Here is a 17829-nt window from a genome sequence, read left to right as displayed (position 1 = left end):
GGGTGGGTGAGGCTATTTTAATGGAGTGGTCCTTTCTAAAATGATATTTGAGAAAGGCCTGTATACAGTAAGGTCAAGAGAAGAGGTGAGAGAAGCGCACTGTTGGCAATGGGAACAGAGAGTGCAAAGGCCCAGGGGACTTTCCTTCCTCCTAAGATGGAAGGCAAGGTCCAAGATTCTGCATATTTACTTCCTCCCATAATAGGTAGCCAGCACAGTTCTGAGGGCACAGTGCCAGGTTCTCTGAGCAGAGGGCCTCTTCAGGTTGATTCCAAACGTCCAATTCCTAACCTCCACATTTCAGGGCTTCTCTGGAATGTCTCTTCCCCTGAGAAACTTTAACTCATTTACTAAAGGGCAATCTACGATTTCTTTGAATATTAACATAATTTTTTAAAAAGTACTTGTAGGCTTGCATGATGGCTCAGGCCTGTAATTTCAGCACTTTGGGAGGTCGAGGTGGGAAGATTGCTTGAGACCAGCGTGGGCAATATAGCAAGACCCCGTCTCTACAAAAATATTAAAAAATTAGCCAGGTGTGGTGGTGTGCGCCTGTAGTACCAGCTACTCAGGACGCTGAGGTGGGAGGATCTCATGGGCCCAGGAGGTAGAGGCTGCAGTGAGCCGTAATGGAGCCATTGCACTCCAGTCTGGCTGACAGAATGAGACTGCCTCACACACACACAAAAATGCTTGTTACTTTCTAAGGGTATGTGTGTGGGGCAGTGATTTTGTTTTTCTGGGCACCTTGATAACGTTGCGGCCATGCTGCTACAAATAAAGGCAAGCGTGCATAGCAACGACTCCGCTTTCCCTCTGCGCCCAGGCCGCTTTCCCACGGAGACTACATTTCCCAGAATGCCCCGCGGCCGGGAGGGCGCGCGCGGCGCTGTTTCGTGGGACCCGGATTGAAACAAGATGGCGGGCTCGTGGTGAGAAGCTGTCAAGGTAACCGCTTCCCTCTAGTCCTCCTGTCGAGGACTCCCTGGAAGCTGGGCAGGCCCACAGTGTTTGTCTGCAGGTGTCGAGGTCTCCCGCCTGTCGTTCCCGGCAGGGCGAGGCTGCCTGCATCCCCAGCCTTTGTCCTTCCTGCAGAAGGGCCGGCATGTGGCCGCGCGCTTCCTATAACGCCCCCTTCGTTCCCTGGCGGACGCCTGGGGGTGGCTGATGCAGCTTGTGGCTCTAGGGACTTCTTTAGGTCGAAGAGTCCGTGAGCTCCTGGTAGCCTGCTCCTCAAACCTCTGACCCGCAGAGGCTATGTAGCTTTTGTTTGGGGGTTGAATTCCGGGCCAAGGGACTTGACCTCTGAAATGATCTTCCTGGGGTGAATAATCTGACTTCCAGCAGGGTGTGCTTGCCTCTGGCTTTCGGACAGAGGGGACCTAATTTCCTCCAAGATGTTTTGTTCGTGGTCAGAGGTCATGGGTTTACGTCCCACGCATGTCACCTATTAAGCAGCCATATACTGGTCAAGTAATCGATTGACCTCTCTGAGCCTTTGTTCTTAATCTGTGAAATGGAGATGCCTGCTTCACAGACTTGTGAAAGTCAGAGCACATATTGTATGTGAAAGTGGATTGTAAACTAAAAAGCACACTTATGAGCTCACGGTTAGCAGTGTTAATGTACTGGCAGTGCAAGGTATCAGTGTGAGTGATTTAGCCTAGCAAATAAGAGGGCCTGTGTCCTAATTCCCTTTTATCACTATTGGGGGAAGGGCACGGATAGTCGTTGAAGACTATTAAAAACAAGGTTTAACAATGGTTGTTTGTCATTTATTCACAACAGCCCATGAAGATTGTGGTTTTCCCCATTTTGTCATTGGAGAAACTGAGGATCGTTTAATGACTTGTTTAAAGTTTCCCAGTTTGGCAGTGACTGACTTTAAAGTCCTTGGAAGCAAGACTTTTAAATTTTATGCTTTAGTTTCTTCATGAATCAGAATAAAGATACCTCACATGATTAATACGAGAGCAAAATGAAATGGTGACGAAAGTACCTTGGAAAGTTAAAGACCTTATACACATATAAGAAGGTGAAATTTTATCTGGGACTTGAGGGCATTTGTATGAGTTCCTCCAATTGAGTATTTAATAGGCTAAGGATAGGCCTTCCTGTTTGATATTTCTTTATTATTATATTAATGGCTCAGGGCAGACAGAAATATTTCATTTATTCAGAAACAGGATAGTACTGTAAGTGATGTAGTATCTTGTGTATGGAACCTTAGAGGTTGTACACAGACACACTAGCATTATGAGAATGAATACTCTGTGTACCATTTGTGAATGACTGTTTCAAGAGTAATTACACATTTACTGAGTATTCAGTAAGTAGAAGGAGCTGCACTGGGTGTAGAGGACTACGTGCTTGCAAACGAGACGTTCCCAATAAGTCCTGCTCTTGCAAAGGAAGCAGGGCGTTCCCGATAGGAGCCAGCTGCAAACAGCAGACCCTGGGTGCTTGTTTATGTGTAAACATCTTGAAAATCCAGAAAGTCAGGGAAAGGTCAGAAAAACAACAATGTGTCTTGTGACTTGGTAACATTCCACAAACGACTATAAAATAAAGCGGAGCGTGTCGTTCGGCGCGGCCGCCATGTTTGTCTTGTCTTGTGTTGTCTTGTGTGTTCATTCCTTTGTTTAGGAAACACGCGGACCCCAACACTGGGTGCAGAGAAGTTTGCATCTAGGATAAATAGTAATGGACATAGTTCCAGTGGTTCTGATCTTGTATTTTGACCATGTTGCTCTTCGTCCTGTTGTTAAATCATGTGAATTGCCAAGTTGTTTAAAAGCATTGCTTCAGTTGACTTCTAGGCAGTGATTCTTACCTTGTTCTTGTGGTGTTTAATATAACTTAAGTTTACCATAGGTAGCACTGATTTTTCTTTATCTCTTCAACAGGAGTAGAAATTGGTATGCCTAGAAGCAGATGTTAAAAGCAGTTTCTCTTCAGAACATCTTTTCATACCACTTGATAAGCATCTTGAAACACCATGGCTGTAGCTGCAGTAAAATGGGTGATGTCAAAGAGAACTATCTTGAAACATTTATTTCCAATTCAAAGTAAGTAAATTTTTTTAATGTTTAAAAAGTTTTAAACTTTTAAGAATGTAGAAAATTTAAAGCATTTAGTTATTGTATACGCCTGTAATTTGCAGGAGTGTTTGCAGTAATGGAAAGTGGGAGGAAACCTAAATGTCAGTCAAAAGGGGAATGGATAGGTCAGATGTGGTGTCTCATGCCTGTAATCCCAGCACTTTGGGAGGCTGAGGTGGGAGGACTGCTTGAGGCCAGGAGTTTGAGACCAGCCTGGGCGACATAGCAAGACCCCCATCTCTAAAAGAAATGTAAATTGGGGAGGGGAATGGATAAATTATGGTACATCTTAACTGTGACTATCATGCAGCTGTTACTGACATGGAAAGATCTATAAATAGAAACAAAAAAAAGCGTGTCAGAATTATATCTGTATGTATCTATCATATGATCTTATTTGTATGTTTAAAAGATGATCCATTATATGCATATGTGCATATGCATAAATGCAGAGGTAAAAGGTCTGGACCAAACAGTGGCTATCTGTGTAGCCCACTCGGGATTTAGCTGAGGGCAGGAGTAAGGGACTGGTCAAGGGTAACTTTCTCTTGTTCAATTACATGTATTACTATTTTAGTAGTTCTTAAAACGTATGTATAAAGGGTAAATTCACAGTTCCATATTCCAGAGATAATCATTGTTAATATTTTGGTGGATTCTCATTGTGTTTTTTCTATGTACCTAGCCATTTTAAAAATATGAAATGTAATTTCTGCCTTTTCTAAAGAACTGTATATAGTTAATTTTTTCTCGAAAGCTTGTTAATACATGTTTGACAGTTAAAGCATGGACCCAAATAAGTAAATAGAATATTAAAGTCTTTTTTCTCAGCCAACTGTGCTTTCTTTTTTCTTTTCCTGTTTGTAAACTCTGTTCTCCCATTTCTTTTTTTTTTTTTTTTTTTTTTGAGACGGAGTCTCGCTCTGCCGCCCAGCTGGAGTGCAGTGGCCGGGTCTCAGCTCACTGCAAGCTCCGCCTCCTGGGTTTACGCCATTCTCCTGCCTCAGCCTCCCAAGCAGCTGGGACTACAGGCGCCCGCCATGTCGCCCGGCTAGTTTTTTGTATTTTTTAGTAGAGACGGGGTTTCACCATGTTAGCCAGGATGGTCTCGATCTCCTGACCTCGTGATCCGCCCGTCTCGGCCTCCCAAAGTGCTGGGATTACAGGCTTGAGCCACCGCGCCCGGCCCTGTTCTCCCATTTCTAAAGTAGACATGTATAGAGGCTATGGTAGGTTTGCCTTTTTATATTTAACTATGTCAGCCAACTTTTTATTTTTATTTTTTATTTTAGATTCAGGGGGTACATATGCAGGTTTGTTACATGTATATATTATACATACTGAGGTTTGGGCTTCAACTCAACCCATCACCCGAATAGTGAACATAGTACCCAATAGTTAGTTTTTCAACCCTTCCCTCCATCCCTCCCTTCTGTTTTGAGTCGCCAGTGTTTATTGTTCCCATTTGTGTGTCCATATGTATGCAATGTTTACCTCCTACATGTAAGTGAGAACGTGTAGTATTTGGCTGTTTTTGTATTAATTCACTTAGGATAATGGCCTCCAGCTGCATCTATGTTGCTGGAAAGGACGTGATTTTATTTGTTTTAATGTCTGGGTAATAATCCATGGTGTACATATATACCACATATTATTTATCCAGTCTGCCGTTGATGAGCTTGTTTCCATGTCTTTGCTATTATGAATAGTGCTCTGATAAACATGCAAGTGCAGCTGACTTTTTTTTTTTTTTTTTGAGATGGAGTTTTGTTCTTGTTGCCCAGGCTGGAGTGCAATGGTATGGTCTCCGGCTCACTGCAACCTCTGCCTCCTGGGTTCAAGCAATTCTCCTGCCTCAACTTCCCAAGCAGCTGGGATTACAGGCCACCACACCCAGCTAATTTTGTATTTTCAGTAGAGACGGGGGTTTCTCCACGTTGGTCAGACTGGTCTCGAACTCCCAACCTCAGGTGATCCGCCTGCCTCAGCCTCCCAAAGTGCTGGGATTACAGGCGTGTGAGCCATCGCGCCTGGGATGCAGCTGACTTTGTAAATACAACTCTACTTGACCTTGACTGTTGTCTCTTCTATCTTATTTCCTATTTACCACCATTTGTAATTGAAAGTTTGTTTATTGAATTAAGGAGAAAAGAGCTATTTGAAGAATAGAGTAAAAGTAAAGTAATAAATAGGCAATTTGTTATGGTCGAGGCGGGGAAAATATTTTACTCAGTAAACACCTTTGTTGAATAGAATGCTCAAAAGTTTGCCAGATCTTACTCTATTTTATTTTATTTTGTTTTTTGAGAGTGAATCTTGCTCCATTGTTCAGGCTGGAGTGCAGAGGCATGATCTTGGCACATGGCAGCCTCTGTTTCCCGGGTTCAAGTGATTCTCCTGCCTCAGCCTCCCAAGTAGCTGGGATTATAGGCACCTACCACTATGCCTGGTTAATATTTGTATTTTTAGTAGAGGTAGAGTTTCACCGTGTTGGCCAGGCTGGTCTCGAAATGCCAACCTCAAATGATCTGCCTGCCTTGGCCTCCCAAAGTGCTGGGATTGCAGGTGTGAGCCATTGCGCCTGTCCTAGTTTTTGTATTTTTAGTAGGGAAGGGGTTTCACCATGTAGTCAAGACTGGTCTCAAACTCCTGACCTCAAGTGGTCTGCCACCTCAGCCTCCCAGAGTGCTGGAATTATAGGCATGAGCCATCGCACCTGACCACCAAATCCTGCTCTTATAGGAAGCTTTCCATCCCTGCTTCCTTGCTTGCCCCACTCTCCCCTTTTGTAGGGCCCTAAACATAATAACATTTATTACATTATATTCAAAGTAAAATCAACTTAGAATTCAGTAAATGGAACAGGAGATTGCTTAAGAGACTTTGGATATAAACTAAAATAAGTCACAACAAAACTACAATCAGCATTTGATTATCTAGGAGCACTTTTGTTGTGAGAATTGGGAGAAAGACCCTTACTTCCTAGCCTACTCTTTGCCTTGCAGGAACCCAGCTCCTAGACTAATGGGAAGTCAGATCCAATCAGTTTTTACATAGTCTATGTTTTGAAACAATTAGTTCTCACACAGGCCCATCAGAAAACCAATTAATGTGTCCCTGGATAATTGAAAATTGTTTATATATCTTTTTCCCCACTGGATTTCCCACTAAGTTTGCACTGTATCTAATTCATTTTGGTGTCTCTGGTGCCTCTCATTCATGATAGGAGATATATCAGTGTTTGTTGAAGTAATCTGAATGGATTAGAGTTACTCTCAAAATATCTAGTTAACTAAGAATTAGGTTACCCTAGAAAATCATTCCGTTATCAGTCATCCTAATACTCAGTGACCTAACTTCTTATGTCCTAAAAGTCCCTTATACTGCAAAGTTCCTATTACTACTATTACTGAAAGTAAAGGGCTGGGCATGGTGGCTCACACCTGTAATACCAGCACTTTGGGAGTGAGGCAGGCTCCGAAGTTTGAGACCAGGCTGGGTAATGTGACAAAATGCCATTTCTACAAAAGTTACAGAAATTAGCGGGGCTAATTTCTGAGGTGGTGTGCGCCTGTGGTCCAGGAGGGAGGCAGCCTACTCAGGAGGCTGAAGTAGGAAGACTGCTTGAGCCCAGGAGTTCGAGGCTGTGATTGTGCCATTGCACTCCAGCCTGGGAGATAGAGTGATACCCTGTCTCAAAAATAAAAAATTAAAATTAAATAAAGTTTCATTACTGTTATTATTGATGTTTAATAAAAAAGGGAAGGACATTAAGATTAGAGGCAAAGCGAAATCATGATTAAGGAAGAAAGTTCAATAAGCAAAAATAAAAAGGCTTCCCTATATTCTAGAAGGAATATTTTAAAATTTCCCAAATGGTCAGTCAGCCTGGGAATGTAGACCACTTTACAGTTTTCAAAGCATGTTAAGCCATTTGATCCTTATAACAGTTTTGATTTTGGTAACCCATGTAGTATTATCCTCTTTATGAAGGTAAAGAAACTTGAGTTCTGTGGCCCTCATAAATTTAACCAGGGTCACATATTTGGTAACTGAGAACTGTGACCAAAATCTGAATCTCCCCACCTTACTTTGTCCAGTACACTTTCTACTGTACTTCCTTTTCTGTAGCAAGGTAAAATACTGAGCATTTGAAGATGGGACAACTTTTAGCTTTCATAGCTCTTTTCAAAATGTAATTAAACATATATGTAATAAGAATAACTCATAAATTACAGAAATTATTGTTAATTGAAATTATTTTGGCACATTGAGTTGCTTTGGCTTGATTGGTGTTAACTTTGGCATTAGTCCTAATTATGTATTTAGAGCTTCTGCTAATTCTATATCCAGAACTTCCATTGGTAAAATGTCAGGTAATGAATGTTGTTTTTTTTTTTTTCGAGGTAGGTCTCACTCTGTTGCCCAGGCTGGAGTGCAGTGGCGCAGTCTTGGCCCCCTGCAGCCTTGACCTCCCTGGGCTCAGATGATCCTACTATCTCAGTCTTCCAAGTAAGCAAGACTACAGATGTGCACCACCATGTCTGATTATTTATTTGTTTATTTATTTTTGAGATGGAGTTTCACTCTTGGGATTACAGGCATGCATCAACATGCCTGGCCAGTTTTTTGTATTTTTAGTAGAGAGGGGGTTTCACCATGTTGGCCAGGCTGGTCTCGAATTCCTGACCTCAAATGATCTACCTGGCCTGGCCTCCCGAAGTGCTGGGATTACAGGAATGAGCCACTGTGCCTGGCAAGTGTTAGACTTTTAAGGATGAGGGGTATTTGAACAAAATGGGGATGGAATTCCATACTGAGGATATGGTGAAGGCATGGAGATAGGGAAGGCAGGATAGGTTACAGTCCTATATCACAGGAACAAGAGGCTCTGACTTTGATTCTTGGCATTAATCAAGATGCATTCAAAACTTGCTTTTAACTATATTGAATTACTTTTAAATTTTTTTTTTTGTATTAAAAGAATATCCTTTTTTTGAACATAGGAGAACCTTTCAAAAGCTTTTAAAAAAGCAATTATGGCCGGGCACAGTGGCTCACACCTGTAATCCCAGCACTTTGGGAGGCTGAGGCAGGTGGATCACGAGGTCAGGAGACTAAGACCATCCTGGCTAACACGGTGAAACCCCATCTCTACTAAAAATACAAAAAATTAGCCTGGCGTGGTGGCGGGTGCTTGTACTCCTAGCTACTCAGGAGGCTGAGGCAGGAGAATGGCGTGAACCCGGGAGGCAGAGCTTGCAGTGAGCCGAGATCGCGCCACTGCACTCCAGCCTGGGCAGCAGAGCGAGACTCGATCTCAAAAAAAAAAAAAAAAAGCAATTATGGCTCTTGAATTTGCAGGTATTCTGAAAAAGGAAAATATGCTTTAAAATGTAAGCATTTTGATTAAGAAAAGTTAATTTTGAACCTATTATTTCATATTTCATCACTTCATCACTGCCTTATAAACTCTGCACCTTGGAAAACCCAAAGTGCTTTATTTTTATTTATTTATTTTTTTGAGACGGAGTTTCGCTCTTGTTGCTCAGGCTGGAGTGCAATGGCATGATCTCGGCTCACTGCAACCTCTGCCTCCTGGGTTCAAGCAATTCTCCTGCCTCAGCCTCCTGAGTAGCTGACCACGCCTGGCTAATTTTGTATTTTTAGTAGAGACAAGGTTTCACCATGTTGGTCAGGCTGATCTCAAACTCCTTGACCTTAGGTGATCTGCCCGCCTTGGTCTCCCAAAGTGTTGGGATTACAGGCGTGAGCCACTGCAACTGGCCCCAAATACTTTAAGTTCTTTCTTGGAAAGGCTGGAGTACCCAAACACTTTTTTTATTTTACCTGGAGTCCTTGCACCTGTTACTCCCTCTGCTAGAAACATTGTTTTTATCTCTTATCAAGTCTTATTTTCTCATTCTTTAGAGCACCTTGGATATCATCTCCACTGAAAAGGCTTTCTTGAACCTGCACAATTTGTTTGGTAGCCTTTCTGTGTGACCCATCTTTGCCAGTGTTTACCAGTCCTAACAGTGCTTATCCTCTATGTTGTAATTGTTTGTCTTTCTCTCTCACAAGCAGACTGTACCCTTTTGAGGGTTGGGACTGAGTTTTGTTTGTTGTTGAATCCCTAGCCCCTAGCACAGGCCTGTTTCATAGTAAACAGTAAATGTTGATTGAATGAGTAAAACTAGCTTCAAATTTATGGAGAAAATATGCTCAAATTAACTAAATCTATTTTACTGTTTGGGGTTTTTGCAGATGGAGCTTTATATTGTGTTTGTCATAAATCTACGTATTCTCCTCTACCAGATGACTATAATTGGTATGTATTAAAACTCAATTGAAAACATAATAGTCTTAGCTATATCTGAAATAATTTAATTTTATTTCTTGTTTTGATGTCTTATGCTTTCATTTCTCATTATTCTTTCCTTAATTTTGTTTTTAAAAATTATTTTAATGATTTTATTTATCCAGTATCTGAGCTTATAAACATTTTAAATAAAAATTATTATCATTGTGTTTCATTGAATATTTGTTGTAAGACAGACATGCTGTTTAGAACTGCTGTCCTTTCTGAAGCATGCTTTAGCTTTTTGGAAAAGTTAATTAGTTTTTATAGGGTTCGTATCTGTTAGCTTAAGCTATTATTTATCTTTTCTTTTGTTTGATATTGAATAATCCTAAATAACACATACTTAATTTAACCACCATTTATTTGGTACTTATTCAATTTAGTCACTATGATAAGAACTAGGAATAACATATGACATTGTCTTTTTCCTCTGCAGCAGAGTCTGATACACAGAAACTGCTACCTATTTTCTTAATCTGTGTTGTTTTTATTACAAAATGATAATAAAAATATTTTTTCTTCTGTCTTGACACTAGTTTTATTTTTATTTTGTTTTTGAGATGGGGTCTTGTTCTGTCGCCCAGGCTGGCGAGCAGTGGTGTGATCTTCGCTCACTGCAACCTGAGATGGGGTCTTGTTCTGTCACCCAGGCTGGAGAGCAGTGGTGTGATCTTGGCTCACTGCAACCTGAGATGGGGTCTTGTTCTGTCACCCAGGCTGGAGAGCAGTGGTGTGATCTTGGCTCACTGCAACCTGAGATGGGGTCTTGTTCTGTTGCCCAGGCTGGATAGCAGTGGTGTGATCTTGGCTCACTGCAACCTCTACCTCCCGTGTTCAGGCGATTTTCCAGCCTCAGCCTCCTGAGTAGCTGAGACTATAGGCGCATGCCACCATGCCTGGCTAATTTTTGTATTTTTAGTAGAGATGGGGTTTCACCATGTTAGCCAGGCTGGTCTCAAAGTCCTTACCTCAGGTAATCTGCCCACCTGGGCCTCCCAAAATGCTGGAATTACAGGCGTGAGGCACTGCAACTGACCTTTTATTTTTTTGAGACAGGTTCTCACTTTGTCACCCAGGCTGGAATGCAGTGGCGCTATCTCAGCTCACTGCAGCCTCAACTTGCGAGGTTCAAGTAATCCTCTTGCCTCAGCCCCCCAAGCAGCTGGGACTACAGGTGTGTGCCACCACACCCAGCTAATTCTGTATTTTTTATAGAAACGGGGTTTCAGCATGTTGCCCAGGCTGATCTTAAACTCCTGAGCTCAAGCAATCTGCCTCCCTCGGCCTTCTAGCATGCAAGGATTACAGGTGTGAGCCATCATGGTTGGCCTTTTATTTTTATTTTTGAGACAGGGTCTCACTTTGTCACCCAGACTGGAGTTCAGTGACGCTTTGTCAGCTCACTGCAGCCTCAACCTCCCAGGTTCAAGCTATCCTCCTGCCTCAGCGCCCCCAAGTAACTGGAACTATAGGTGTGTACCACCACACCCGGCTAATTTTTTTTATTTTTTGTAGAGACAGGATTTTGCCATGTTACCCAGGCTGGTCTCAAACTCCTGAGCTCAAGTGATCCTCCCGCCTTGGCCTCCCAAAGTGTAAGGATTACAGATGTGAGCTACCACACCTGGCCTTGACACTAATTGTACATCTAATGAGTACTATGATAGTGATGAAACTGGAGTAGGTAACATTTTTTGAACCTGGAAAGATTGAGTCATATACGTGTTTTGCATTATATAAAACTATCTTCTTATGAAGAAATCATTTGACAGATTAAATGTTCACTGTAGCCGTGTTATGGTATTCAATCTTGCAACCATGGTGAAACAATCTATTGCCTATTCTCTGTTACCTACAAATTATTTTGTTGTGGTATTTAAGCTGACATATTCTGTGGGATGGTCTTCAGTTGTCTCCTGTGTTTTGGGTACCAGGTTTGCCAATCCAGTGATGTAGTATCTTCTCTTCAGCAATTTGTGATTAATTAAGTTTAGCCTTTTTTTTTTTTTTTTTTTGAGATGGAGTCTCATTCTGTTGCCCAGGCTGGAGTGCAGTGGCATGATCTTGACTCACTGCAGCCTCCGCCTCCTGGGTTCAAGTGATTCTCCTGCCTCAGCCTCCTGCGTAGCTGGGAGTACAAGTGTGTGCTACTACACCTGGCTAATATTTGTATTTTTAGTAGAGACGGGGTTTTGCTAGACTGGTCTTGAACTCCTGACCTCAAGCAATCTGCCCACCTCGGCCTTACAAAGTGCTGGGATTACAGGCATGAGCCACCACGCTGGGCCCAGAATGATTATTCTTAAAGCTAAAATTAGGCCAGGCACTAATTTTAGCTTTAACCTGAAGTGCCCATTGCACTCCAGCCTGGGTGACACAGTGAGATTCCATCTCAAAAAAAAAAAAAAAAAAGAATAATCATTTTGCCGTGAATACAGTATAACTTTATTTCTAAAACATTCTTTTTTAGCAACGTAGAGCTTGCTCTGACTTCTGATGGCAGGACAATAGTATGCTACCACCCTTCTGTGGACATTCCATATGAACACACAAAAGTATGTATGAGAAAATTTCTTGTAGTTTTTAATTTGCTGTTAGAAATGTTTGCACTTCTTTATAGTATCCATAAAGAAGGGAGTCGTCTGATTTTCCTTGTTTTAGATTTTCTTTTGGCTTTTTAATTTTACTATTTTGATTTTTCTCTTATTTGTTTTTCATCTGCTTTCTTTATAGTCTTTTTTTTTTTTTTTTTCAGAATACAAAGTGAACCATTTAAACACAATTATGGCATCAGTTTTCTGGTCTAAAAATTTGGGTAGATTTCTGATTAAGGATCAGATACATCTAATATAAAATTATAAAATGCATTGTCCCATACTGCCCCATATTATAATCTAGAAAATTATGAAAAAGTTGTATTTTAGAGTGCTGTTACAAATAAAAGTTGTATTTTAGAGTGCTGGGATTACAACTACTTTTTTACTGTTGGTTCTGACAGGTTTTTTTTTTAACATTTGGTGAATTTGTTTTTTTTATTTTTATTTTTATTTTTTATTTTTTTTTGAGACAGAGTCTCGCTGTGTCACCCAGGCTGGAGTGCAGTGGTGCGATCTCGGCACACTGCAAGCTCCGCCTCCCGGGTTCACGCCATTCTCCCGCCTCAGCCTCCGAGTAGCTGGGACTACAGGCGCCCGCCACCACGCCCCGCTAGTTTTTTGGATTTTTAGTAGAGACGGGGTTTCACCATGTTAGCCAGGATGGTCTTGATCTCCTGACCTCGTGATCCACCCGCCTCGGCCTCCCAAAGTGCTGGGATTACAGGCTTGAGCCACCGTGCCCGGCCTATTTTTATTTTTTAATGGGACAACATAGGTATGTATTTTGAATGGCTCAGTTAGATTTCTTTCCCTATTTTTTAAAAAAATCAAGTACTAGACAGAAGAGGATTTTGTATTGTTTTTAATATAATTTATTTTTAGTTTGACCCAAGTCTTTTTTTAGTTTTGTATTTGAAATGCTTTTTCCTATTTCTTTAAGCCTCCTTCTACTAGGTAATGTTTGATTTGCTTTTTTTTTTTTTTTTTTTTTTTTGAGACAGGGTCTCACTCTGTCGCCCAGGCAGGAGTGCAGTGGCGTGATCCGGCTCACTGCAACCTCCACCTCCTGGGTTCAAGCTATTCTCCTGTCCCAGCCTCCCAAGTACCTGGGACTACAGGCACCTGCCACTACGCCCGGCTAATTTTTTTATTTTTTTAAATTTTTGTATTTTTAGTAGAGATGGTGTTTCACCATGTTGCCCACGCTGATCTCAAACTCCCAAGCTCAGGTGATCTGCCTGCCTCAGCCTCCCAAAATGCTGGGATTACAGGCATGAGCCACTGTGCCCAGCCTTGACTTGCTTTTTGAGGAGAAAATAATTAGATGGTTTAGGTCATCACATGATATATTTAGTGGTACTTATTTTAAAAAATCATCATTAAGGTCAGGGTGCTGGTTGATTTGACAAATAATTTCTTTCCTTTTTTTTTTTTTTGTGAGACCGAGTCTTGCTCTGTTGCCCAGGCTGGAGTGCAATGGCGCGATCTCGGCTCACAGCAGCCTCTGCCTCCTGGGTTCAAGCGATTCTCCTGTCTCAGCCTCCTGAGTAACTGGGACTACAGGCATGCCCCACCACACCCGGCTAATTTTTGTATTTTTAGTAGAGACAGGGTTTCACCATGTTGGGCAGGATGGTCTCAATCTCTTGACCTCATAATCTGCCTGCCTCAGCCTCCCAAAGCGCTGGGATTACAGGCATGAGCCACTGCGCCTGACCAACAAATAATTTCTATATTCCTTTTTAAACTCACCATTTTGTCTCCCTGCTTTGTTAGGAAACAAAAGCCAGGTATCATAGGTACTAATCCAGTGCCTCTTTTGTATCACTTATTTGGGCAACGTTTAGAAAAATAGGCCTACATCACTGAGTTCTGGCCTGTAAACCCTCCAGGTCACACTATGTTGTACCTTTGTCCATTGTTATTTTGTTGAATATCTTCGGTTTATTTGTCCTGTTTTAGCAATTATACTAAGAATGCCAGATCATTTCACATCATCCAGACTCTTATCCCCAAATGGCTCTTTATATCTCTGCATCTGACCCTCCTCAACTGTCAAAACTTTCCCACTGTACTTGTAGAACTTACCACCCTTGGCAAAATCTCTTACAACCTTAACCTATTCCAGAATGTTGCCTTCACCTTCTGACTCTAGTAGAAACCTGCCTGTACCCTGGAGACATTACTTCCCCAGCAGTTCTTTTAAGTAGTTGCTGTTTTCTCTCTCATACTCTTTTACCACTGAGTCTAAAGATGGGGAAGGTATCCCTGTAGCTCCTCATTGTCAAATCTAGATCATTTCTCTTCCTTCCTAACAATTTCTGGCTTTGTAGCTTGTATCATCCAACTACATCATTTACTATCTTTTTTTGTTGCTGTTATCTACCAACTGCCAGGTTATTTCTCCTCCTCCACCACTCTGCACTTTCTTGAATTTTCTAAGCTTGCTGTCACACTTTCTCCAATACTGTTTTACCCTCATTCTTTGTTACTTCAATATCCATGTAGATGATCTTATACTGTGATGTCTCACTTCTTGATCTCTCACTACGTCAGCCACCCATTTCCATGGGAGGATTCCCTAGAGATATTCTAATTACCAATAATTGCTACTCCTCTTTTCCAATCTAAATAAGTCCAATAATTAACTACCAGTCCCTCTTGGTCTCCCAGCTCCAAGAATTATTCATTCCCTCTTTGTAACCTACATCCATTGATCCAACCACTTTTTCACAGTCCCTCATGTATCTCACACATTCTCACTCCCTCCTTACCCAGCACAGATTCGTATCATGGTTTATCATTATCATCATTCCTCTGTATACATGCCCACCTTCCCTGCATCCTCTTTCTTTGTTGTGTTTCCTTTGTTTTGACAATTATCTTCTCTGCCACATCATCAATATTCATCTCTAGTTTAGGGAAGTAATCACTCCTACAAGTTTTCAAGTAAATCACTCTACTGCCACCATACTTACCACTACTGCAGCTGTTTTTCAGCTGTATTAGGCGAGCCCCCCACTCAGAGCTTTTGTATTTCCTGCTTCCTTTGCCTGGAATGCTTTTACCTCATAGTTTACTCCCTTTCCTTAAGGTCTTTTTCCTTATCTGTTATCTTGTGTGGCCTTCCTTGGCTACTGCATTTCAAATTGTACCTTTGCTCCTACACGCTTTACTTTTCTCAATAGCATTTATTATTTCTAGCATAGTGGATGTTTTCTGGCTGTCTCCCATCACTAAAATGTAAGCTCGATGAGGACAGGGCCTTGTGTGTTTTTTTCTCATGCTTAGTCTTCAGCACCTGGAATAGCACTTTGAACTTGGTAGATGCACAATAAATATTTTTCTGTTAAGTGAATGAAGTTGTTCCTTCCTCTTCATGCCTAAGGGTTTTATGTTTTAGGGCTAGCAGACATTCACATGAGAAAGCAGGGAAAGTTTTTTGTTTGTCAAGCAATAAATTGTAGATTGGGCTGCAAAATAAGAAACGTTCTTGAGAACATGTTACTATTAGAATAATAGTAACATGGGCTCAAGCAATCCTCCCACTTTAGCATCCTGAGTAGCTGGGACTATAGACACACACCACCATGCCCAGCTAATTTTTAAAATTTTTGTAGACAGGGTCTCACTATGTTGTCCAAACCAATAAGGAATTCCTGGACCCAAGCAGTCCTCTCATCTTGGCTTCCCAAAGTGCTGGGCTTACAGGCGTGAGCCACTGTACCTTGCCCAATCTGTTTTTTTTTTTTTTTTTTTTTTTTTTGAGACAGAGTCTCTGTCAGCCAGGCTAGAATGCAGTGGTGTGATCTTGTCTCATTGCAACCTCCATGCCTCTCCAGGTTCAAGGGATTCTAATGCCTCAGCCACCCAAATAGCTGGGATTACAGGCACTCGTGACCACGCCCAGCTAATTCTTGTGTTTTTAGTGGAGAGGGGGTTTTGCCATGTTGGCCAGGCTGGTCTCTAACTCCTGGCCTCAAGTGATCTACCTGCCTTGGCCTCCCAAAGTGCTGGGATTACAGGCATGAGCCACCATACCTGGCCCCATTCTGGTCTTTTTGACAAAGCTCTAACTTGGCTCCCTTTCTACTTTTCACTGATATCTTTGTTACTTTGCATTTCTGTAGTACAGTCATGCATTGCTTACTGATGGGGATATGTTCTGAGAAATGCATCATTAGGCAATTTCATTGTTATGTGAACATCATAGAGTGTTACTTACGCAAACCCAGATGGTGTAGGCTACTACACACCCAGACTTTATGGTATAGCCTATTGCTCCCAGGCTACAAATGTATACAACATATTACTGTAGTGAATACTATAGGCAATTGTAACACAGTGGTAAATATTTATGTATCTAAACGTATTTAAACATAGAAAAGGCACAGTGAAAATGTGATATAAAAGATAAAATGTAATATATCTGTATAGGGTACTTAGCCAAAAATGGAGCTTACAGGACTGGAAGTTGCCCTGGGTGAGTCAGTGAGTGTGAAGGCCTAGTACATTATTGTACACTGCTGTATACTTTATAAACAAACACTATATGTTTAGGCTACACTAAATATTTTTAAAAATATTTTTCTTTCTTTAATAATAAATTAACCTTAGGTTGCTGTCACTTTTAAACTTGATAAACTTAAAAATTTTTTTTTTTTTTTTTTTTTTTGAGATAGAGTCTTGCTCAGTCGCCCAGGCTGGAGTGTGGTGGCGCTATCTCAGCTCACTGCAAGCTCCGCCTCCCAGGTTCATGCCATTCTCCTGCTTCAGCCTCCCGAGTAGCTGGGACTACAGGCGCCCGCCACTACGGCTGGCTACTTTTTTTATATTTTTAGTAGAGATGGGGTTTCACTGTGTTAGCCAGGATGGTCTCGATCTCCTGACCTCGTGATCCGCCCGTCTCGGCCTCCCAATCACGCTAGGATTACAGGCGTGAGCCACTGCGCCCAGCCAAAACATTTTTAATACTTTTTTACTCTTTTGTAATAACACTTAGCTTAAAATATTGTGTACAGCTATACATAAATATTTTCTTTATATCCTTATTCTATAAACTTTTTTGTGTTGCAATTTTTATTTGCACTTTTTAAACTTTTTTTGTGAAAACTAAGACACATACACAGTCTAGGCCCACACAGGGTCAGGATGATCAATATTACTGTCTTCTACCTCCACATTTTGTCCCACTGGAAGGTCTTCAGGGACAATAACATGCCTGGAGCTGTCATCTCCTATGATAACAATGCCTTCTTCTGGAATACCTCCTGAAGGGCTTGCCTGAGGCTGTTTTACAATTGACTTTTTTAAAAAGTAGAAGGAGTACACTCTAATGATGAAAAGTATAGTATAGTAAATGCATAAACCAGTTGCCTAGTAATTTATTATTATTATTATTATTTTTAAATTATTTTGGTTGAGACAGGGTCTCACTACATGTTGCTTTGGCTGGTTTTGAACTCCTAAGCTCAAGCCTCACAAAGTGCTGGGATTACAGGCGTGAGCCACTGTACCCTGCCGTTATTTATTATTATTATCAGGTATTATGTGCTATATATATTGTATGTGCTATACTTTTATACAGCTGGCAATGCAGTCAGTTTGTTTACATTAGCACCACCACAAACATGTAAGCAATGCATTGCACTATGGCTTTCTGCACCATCACTAGGTGACAGGAATTTTTTTAGCTTCATGATAATCTTATGGGACCACTGTAGTATACACTGTCCTTCATCACTGTACATTGTTGACCAAAACATTG

General features: G+C 41.3%; 1 protein-coding gene across 1 annotated transcript in view; it reads left to right on the top strand.

Moving 5' to 3' along the window:
* The first annotated feature begins 867 nt into the window (after window positions 1-867).
* MRPL42 (mitochondrial ribosomal protein L42) overlaps window positions 868-17829 on the top strand; it is a 35967-nt gene continuing 19005 nt past the window's right edge. The window contains exons 1-4 of the mRNA XM_033221079.1: window positions 868-948; window positions 2907-3068; window positions 9369-9432; window positions 11936-12020. Coding sequence (XP_033076970.1) covers window positions 2999-3068; window positions 9369-9432; window positions 11936-12020 — 219 coding nt within the window. The 5' untranslated portion in view covers window positions 868-948; window positions 2907-2998. The remainder of the gene's footprint in view (window positions 949-2906; window positions 3069-9368; window positions 9433-11935; window positions 12021-17829) is intronic.

The sequence above is a fragment of the Trachypithecus francoisi genome, unplaced genomic scaffold (genome assembly GCF_009764315.1).
Source record: "Trachypithecus francoisi isolate TF-2019V2 unplaced genomic scaffold, Tfra_2.0 Lachesis_group11, whole genome shotgun sequence".
NCBI classification, from domain to species: Eukaryota; Metazoa; Chordata; class Mammalia; order Primates; family Cercopithecidae; genus Trachypithecus; species Trachypithecus francoisi.
This window is presented reverse-complemented; position numbering and strand designations above follow the sequence as displayed.